Source organism: Pygoscelis adeliae, unplaced genomic scaffold (assembly GCF_000699105.1).
Source record: "Pygoscelis adeliae isolate BGI_AS28 unplaced genomic scaffold, ASM69910v1 Scaffold347, whole genome shotgun sequence".
NCBI classification, from domain to species: domain Eukaryota; kingdom Metazoa; phylum Chordata; class Aves; order Sphenisciformes; family Spheniscidae; genus Pygoscelis; species Pygoscelis adeliae.
This window is the reverse complement of record NW_008825158.1, coordinates 720,712-729,067: the sequence shown is the minus strand read 5'-3', so window position 1 is coordinate 729,067 and position 8,356 is coordinate 720,712. Positions and strand designations below refer to the sequence as shown.

At 39.4% G+C, this 8,356-nt stretch overlaps 1 protein-coding gene across 1 annotated transcript in view; it reads left to right on the top strand.

Annotated features, from left to right (window-relative positions):
* Window positions 1-4,597, top strand: part of GOSR1 (golgi SNAP receptor complex member 1) — a gene marked incomplete at its 5' end in the record, with an annotated part of 31,978 nt that extends 27,381 nt beyond the window's left edge. The window contains 2 exons of the mRNA XM_009328663.1: window positions 2,071-2,153; window positions 3,484-4,597. Of these exons, the coding sequence (XP_009326938.1) occupies window positions 2,071-2,153; window positions 3,484-3,608 (208 nt within the window). The remainder of the gene's footprint in view (window positions 1-2,070; window positions 2,154-3,483) is intronic.
* Window positions 4,598-8,356: the final 3,759 nt, after the last annotated feature.

Here is an 8,356-nt window from a genome sequence, read left to right as displayed (position 1 = left end):
AACTGTACAAATATAATTTGTGTGTGACTTTTCCTACCAGATTTACCTGGAAAGATACACTAAGGTGGATAAAGGTCCTTTTTTTTTTTTTATCACCTTCCAGTACTGAAATGCCAGGTCAACCCAAGTACTTTAGTACTGATATCTGGACAAATGATGTAGCAACATTTTAACTGTTAGAGAAAGATAAGCCCAAAGCCCTGAAACGCAGATGAATTCAGTACAGAACAGTGCTTGAGAACCAGATGTATTGCGCAAGTGCATTCAGAGAGTTCAGCAGTAAATATTAAGGCTTTATGTAAAATGCAGAGTCCAATTTATATTGCAGAACTTGAGAATAATGTTAGGCTTGCACTGTGTGTTTCGGTGCTTTGTACCTGCCCCTCCTTAGAAATAATGCTCACGTTAGTGTGATTTTTGTATCGCGTTTGTATACAGACACTGAGTGTGAGCAAGCATAAAATGCTCTTGAAAATTTGGATGTCTGTATTGGGTAAAAGAAGCATTTTGCATTTTCTTATCTGTTTGTTCTCCTCTGAAATTATGGCTTTAGTTCCCTTTTCTCATATTTATATCTGTTGTATTGTGTTGTTCTGCTTAACTTTCATTCTCCCAGAACACTTTCCCTCCATATTTAAGGCTCACAAACTTGTCCAAGAATTTGTTTTAATCGTTGTTATTCACGTAGATATAGTCAACAGCAATATAGGTGTCATTTTCTGAGTTATCCAGCCATGCTGTATTTATGTCCTACTTCGTTTATTTTTAAAATGCATGCCAGCCAAGGAGAGCAGTATTGTCATACTGTTCCTTCTTAAGCACCGTATCTCCAGAACCTAAACTTTTATATACTGTTTCTCTAGGTGTAAATTAGTCTGTGCAGTTTGTCTTGACAAAGCTATTGCATTCGAAGTAGCTACATGAAATACTACCTGGGGCTACAAGTAGTAGCCTACCCTTTCATTTTCCACCCTATAACTTTTTGTTTTACAAGCTGAAGAGAAACTTAAGGTAGAGAAAAATGTCTGTCAGCTGAGTAGTTCTTTAAAATCTTCATTTAAATGTCTTATTTTTAAGAGCACAGTTGCTTTTTTCCAACTTCCAGAATGTATTAAATTTGAAATGGGAAATTCTGTTTTATATTCACCTGTATTGTGTCCTTATATTTGGATAAAGTACATACAGCTGGACCATGTATTAGTAAAGAAACAGAGTATGAAAACTTGCGTGTCCATGAATGATATTCTTAATTAGGACCAAAGCTCAAAAATGTGTTTTATCTGTGCTGTGATGGAAGCATCATTTGATAGGATTTCATTATACACCAGCTCCCTCAACCCCAGCTTACGGAAAACAGTCAGGTGGGGCTTGCTGGGAAGAGACGTTAATGCAGGAGAATCCAAGCTTTGCCCACTTATCTGGAGTCAGAGGACAGTGTTAATCCTGAGTCAAAGTAGATCTCAACGCCTTGTTGTGTTTAAATGTCTTCAAAGACCTGGTGACTGTATGTCCCAGCTTGATTGTCCAGAAACCTTCTGTGTAAAGCTCTGTGAGCTGTGTCAGGTCTCAAACAGCACTTTTGTCTCCTCTCAACCAGCACGTTTGCTTTGCAAATTAATTTTTAATTGTGAGTCAGCTCTTATTTACTTAACGCTTCTGTAGCCATCATATCCTGATGGCAGACAAGAAGTTTCATGTGCTCTCTAGAGTGAAAGTAAGTACGGGGCTTCTGTGGTTAAACTTCTAAATTTAAAACTTACGCCAGAAGAGTACCTTTAGGTTTGCTTGTAACGTAGTACCGTTTTTTGCTGGGGCTGGGGGAGACATGCCAAACCCCTGCCTATTTCAAGAAATCGCAGTGTTTTCAATTGTTAATGGCTTATATAAAAAGATAAATCATTTAAGTGTAAAGGGTAGAGATTAATGGAGGAAATGTGGTTTCATTCATATTGCTTCACCTCATTCATTGTTCTCTAAAGAGGTGTTGCCTGCTTGCTTTCCTCTTGCTTTAGCTGTAGATTATTCTTAGCACCAACAACTTGATCCACTCTTTTTTTTTTCTTTCTCCAGCATTGCCATGGCAACTAAAGAAAATATGACTTCGCAGAGAGGGATGTTGAAGTCAATACAAAGCAAGATGAATACCTTGGCTAGTATCCTTTCCTAAAAAGTTGTGTTGCCAGTGCATAAGAAAAGGTATAGTACAGTTTTTCACTCTGTCATTTGGGGATCAAAATGCCTTGTGATGTCAATGGCTGTGTAACCTGTAGTGGTATTGTCGTTAGTGACTGACAGACCATTTTTTAACCAGTCTCACTTGATAATCTGACTTGAAGCATCTCAATGATGAATGGAGTGAATAAGTTGTTTTTACTCAAATTTGAATACTGCATGTAAATCAATGCAGCTTAATTTTCAGGTAGAGATCTGCAACAGCATTTTATGGCCTTCCCTGCTATACATTTTTGTAAAAGTATAATTTCATTTTACTTCTTGCTTTTTGCTTTCAAGACTGTACAGAGCTGAAGCTTGGCATACATTGCTGCAGCTTGGCATACATTGCTGCTTGTTATGGTTTACAGCTAAGAGTATTCATGACCTGAGTATCCTCTTGTCTGTCACAGTCTTGTAGATGTTAAGATTTTGGTTGGCTGGTTTCTCCTCGTATTCTGTGCTCATGGCTAAAGAATGTGCCGGACTGTCAAGTCATGCATGTTTGTCGTTTTCCCACTTATTCCTTCCTTTCTGTCATAAGGGCCCAAAGAACATCATTAGCATCATTTGATTAGACAGATTACATCCTGAAGAGATGTATCTTGGTAACCCATAAATTTCATTACAGTTCTTAGCAACTGGCAAGAACAAAAAAAATTCAATAAGCTTTGGCCTTAAAAGATTCTTGGTTCCAAAGACATGAAGCTCTGAAACTTATTATCTTGTTGGCAATTGTATTTTGTACGTTAAAAGATAGATTTACATCTTTATAAGTAGGAGGAGTTCTTCCTTACGTGCTATACCTGAACAGTGCGTAGTCATGCAACGTGCATGATTTTCTCAGTCAAATGCCTTTGGTTGTTCCCTTCGCCAGTAACAGAATTCCATTAAATAAATTCCACAGATGTTTTATATAACTGCCCCATTTTTTTTCATTCTCATTTAAACACAATTATTAAAAGTAACTAAGCCTCCCATATTGGAGATTAAAGTATATCAAACGCTGGTAATTTAGACGATCAGGTGATGAATTCTTTGTAAATGTGAACTCTAAGCTGTTCTGTTTTCTCTTTTCTCTGATTGTCTGTAATTAGCGAAGTACAGTTGTAATCCTGCTGACTGTCCAGCAGGTTTTTTACTGCATCTGGTTTTTCCATCTCGGGAGTAGTTCTGCATCTCTTGCAGTATTGGGATTTCCAGATACAGAATTTGGGGCTTGTTAGTGAAGATCCTGTTTGCTGATATGACCTTGACTCAGACTCCTTAAAGATCGGTTTCCAGCAGTGAACAGCCTGATTCAAAGGATCAACCTTCGGAAACGACGAGATTCTTTCATCTTGGGTGGCATTATTGGCATCTGTACCATCTTACTGCTGCTATACGCTTTTCATTGATGGATGTTGCCCCATGGACTCTGCTAAACTCATCACCACCATCCCTCCCCCCCCAGTCAAGGAAAAGGGAGTGGGGGAAGCAACAGACTTCAAACAGCCTGCTCGTTATGGCTGGGAGTATCAGCATGATGTCTAGAGCTTATGATGGTAGACTGCGACACTGGGTTTGGGTTGAAGCTGCAGTGTTTCTCCTTCCCTGCCGTACATCTTCCTTTGGTTAAATTTTGTGGGATTTGTTTGTCTTTAATTCCCTTTCTCACTGCAAGGTAAGTAAATATGGGACACTTACCAGAACCAGTAGAACAGTTTCTGTGCCCAGCAGCGCTGGGGAGGTCTGTTGTTGGCTGGTAAGTGGAAAAAGATTGTTACGCTTGCCTTGGGTGGAAACTCTGCAGGAAGCCTGTTTCCCCTGTAGGCCAAGCACAGTGCTGACCACTTTTGCCCTCTGAGAAGCATATTGCAGCTTTAAGCCGTCAGGTTGCTTTACTACTAAATACATGTTCTGTAATTCTTTTTAACTCATGGTTGAGATACTAGTTATTTCTGCATAATTTGTGCTGTGAAAACTGTGCTTCACACAAATTCCTCAAAGTAAAAAAAAAAAAAAAAAAAAAAAGATCAGTTCACTTTTTGCACAGAATATGAATAAACTACCCTCTGAGGAAGATTTGTAAGGTTTCTTGTGGCTTTAAAGGGACTAACAAGTCCCCCTTTGTAAAAAGGGAGCACAGTGTCCTAGCAGCTGTTTACTATAGTGTTCAGTCATCTGAAAAGTGACCAAACATGAGTTCACCTAAAAGTAGTCTTTTGGGTGTAAATACTTTGATTTTGGCTGGCATCATAAAGGTCTTTATAAAGACATGATAAGCAGTTTGAAAAGTCTATATTGTAATTTAGATAAAGTTATTCTAATAGCATTAATATTTTTACACTGTAAGTAGGATATAATCTAAACTGTCAATTGGAAATTAAAATTATGATGGTTATACCTGAGGCAAATGTATCTGCGTGCAAAATTTTTGGACATAACTCCTCATAGTAAAGAGTTGAATGTATGGATAGTGAAACAAGTATTATTTACCATTATCTGGGGGGAAAAAAAATTTTTGTCCAGACATGCAATGTGAATCCTGTTGTGTTTGCGTCTCTCAACAAAGCTGACATCAGGAATGGCTTCGATATTGCCGATTAACAAATTACAGATTTTTCCATCTGTGATATCATAACCAAATAAATCCAAACTGAGGCACTGAAATATCCTTCCAAGAACTTGATTAACTCTTTTCACATTCAATTTACAGTGCTTCTAACAGATTTGGTGTATGCCATTACCCACAAATGTCAGATAGTCTCCAGGTTCTCTTCTGGAACAAAGTCTAGCGGGACGGACGCAATTTTTTACTGCTTTTTATAGTGTCTGTGAAGTACCTGTTGGAGGGAGTAGAGACTTGTGCCTGTGTAGTGTGCAAAACCACACTGTTGCGCCTAAAATGTTTGTATGGATTTGAAGGCTTATTTGCAGACTAATAACTTTGTGCTAAAAAGTCAACAAAGGCTTCTAGTCATCTTGTCGTTGGGATTAGGAAGCATTTGGAATTAATACGTGTAAAACTGCGGGGCTTGTATTTTAAATAAAGGGTGATTATTTGGTTGATTTGGGAATGTTCCTGGTTTGAAATGAAATGTTCGTTAAAGGGGTTTATGAAAAACCTTGATGGATAAAGGAGGTTTGTTAATGAATCTGTGTGTTGGGAGATCAAACCTCTTCTCCCCCATGCTTTTTCTTTGATTCCACACACCCCCCCCCAAGGGACCCTGATCAGCAGTCATGCTTCTGTTTAGGATTTGTAGGATTTGGTTGCTATATAGTTGGCAATATGAGATCTGCAGTACCGTAAATAAATTCACTTATTTAATCTTATAACCAGTCTTTTTACTGGACTTAATTGATTATTTGGTGCATATATTTAATCTTACTGTGTGAAGAAGCTGCTATGGAAAATATGTAGATTATAATAAATATGTAAACATAATTGATTTTTCATGTTATGAAAATGTTATGGAGGAACTGATATATTTTAGTATAAAATAACGGAAATATGCTGAATTATCTCTGATAAAGCTTTACTGGAAATGGTTTTGCTGTTGGCAGCCCCTCCAAGGTTTTTATTTGTGTTGGTTTTGAGATAGTTTTGTGTTGAAAAATGCATTTAATTAACCTTGTAGTCTCCCCTTCATCATCTCCTTGTAGTCCTCTAGCAGAGAGCAATGCAGAACGCCTGCTCTCATTGAAGGGCGTGCTTGCATACAGCTGAGGGGAAAGACTTGCTAATTCTCCTGAACATCTCTAATACATGGACCTATAGTTAGGGCGATGGACCGTAAATTAAAACAGTGGCTTGTAGCATTTAATCTCAAACCCCAAAATATAGGTTTGTATGTCTCCTGTTGCTAAGTATGTTCTCTACGTTTTTCATTGTGTGGTTCCTCTTGCTCTAAGGAAAACAATGTGGTTAAAGAATTCTCATTTCTGCAATTGCTGGCAAAGTTGCAGTTTTGTAACTCAACCAAATAGAATTGCGCTAAGAAAATTATTGCTCAGCCATTGAAATGAAGTGAGAAAATCCATAATATTTCTAGAGGGCACATTTCTGCTTCCTCCCCCCACCCCGACTTTTTAAATTTCTGCTTTTTTTTCTTGCCAGTCCACCAGCACCTATTTTAAACCTGTCCAACAACTCCTCAGCTCTGCATTAGAACGTAAGGGATCGTATTGGTAACTTTTGATGCCGCGCTTCACAGGGACGCGAATATTTTTATCCTTGCTTTTTAGACTATTTTTACATGTTTATCTGATCTTCAAGCGCTGGTTGCTAGCGCAGAGGAACGGCACTCGGGCAACACCCAGTACTGCGTGTTCAGTCAATAGTGAGTGTTGGTGTGGCCGAAGCCCAGACCCCAGCCGTAACTTACCCCCAGCCCTTCACGGCAGTGTGCCGAAGCACGGGTGGAGGCAGGGCTTGGCTGTCCTGTACGTCTCTGGGACCAAGCAGTGTGGTGCTTCTGGTAATACGAGAGTTTGCCCTTCCAGGGAAGGCACAGCGCTTTTTATTAACCAATATTGATTTCAGGAGGTTTTGGATACGTAAGTTTTTTTTGCTGGATTCATTACACTGAATAATCAACTAGAATTTTTCACTTGTAGTTTTAGAAGTCCTTTCTTTTGGACAGTCTTAAGATTACTGTGAGAAGAAAGGATCAGTTCCTCGCTGGATGTTGAAAACGAAAGAGCAAAAGTGGATTTTGAGGTGATGTGAAAGTTTCAGATAAATTGTCGACAGCTTGTCCTCCAGGGCTGTGTCCTCTGAGGAGCTACGTTCCTGAAGCTCCCCCAAAAGTGCTACTCAGGGAGCAAAGTCTAGTCCACCACTTCTGACTGTGTAACTCATTGAGTTGGGACTCTTTTAACTCTAGCAGCTTGTTTCCCAAGATCACTTGATCCATAACCTTTTCCTATTTTTACTTTTTTTTTCCCAAAGCTTTCATTTGAAAGAGGAAGGAGAGGTAACAGCTGTATCACTTATGAAGGAGGAAATAATTCCGAAACTCCTTATAACAGAACCGGATTATGAAACCCTCCAGAGCAGGGGTCCTATTGAGCAATATGCAGTACAGGAGACTACAGCGAAAGACAGGCCGAGACAAAACTGAGCCATATTCTAGGTGACATCTGCAAGTCCTCTTGGTGCCCTGTATCTCTCCTGTTGAGAGATGTTGAAACCAGTGTGATGCTTTCAGTTCCAAATACGTAAGCGGTTGTTGATCTGTCTACTACTGAGTGAGGAAAGCAGTTTGAATAAACATTCTCTCAAGACAAAAAAAAAAACCCTTTCTCACAAAATACCCCAGTCCAGACCCTTGTAAATGAGTTTCTGATTGCACTTTCTGGTTTTTTGCTTTTCATACAGCTTCTTGAAACTTATTTTATTGTAACTGTAATTATTTTTGTTCTCACCTATTGTGCATTCTCTGTATGTATGGGAAGAAAAAAGCTTTGATATGTAATTTAATAATAAATTAGAATTCTAAGCAAGGTGCTTTGGTTCTTTCCCCATGACAATCTTTGCCTACCTAAATTTCAGGGAGGATGCAGAGAAGATTCATCTCTCCGGTTTGGGATTGTCACTGAACATGCGAATTAGTTTGTTTTCCGTTTTTGTACCAAATATCAGATGTGATGGAGCGTTTCCTGACCCAAAGTGCTCGGTTTGGCGGGATGTGTTCCTCCTGCCTGCGTGTGCAGACCTGGACTGGACTCCCTCTCTCCCCTTCTGTTTCAGGCACCCGCCGCACTGGAAGGGTCTGAATATAGTCATGACTTATTGCTGTCCTTTGACAGATGGAACAAGGATGGTTTTCTTTACGGGTAAGCTTTAAAAAGTTTTCTATATATCCATAGTATAAAACATTTAATTCCCAAATGCACACCAAAGCTGATGTTGATCTGAAGAGCCTTCGCAGCATAAGGTGCCACCCCCCTTTTTTAATACACTTCTCAGTAGTTTGGTATGTTCCCCCCCGCCCCGACTTCTGCAATCACAACACAAACGCCAAAAATAAGCCAATACTTTGAACATGGTACGGGCAATCGTAAAACCTCTCTCCGTGAAGTTCCATCGTTTTCTAGCAATGCTGCAGTCTGGACCACCTCCATCCTCAGGTGTTCAAACCAGGCAGCGTCGTGCCTG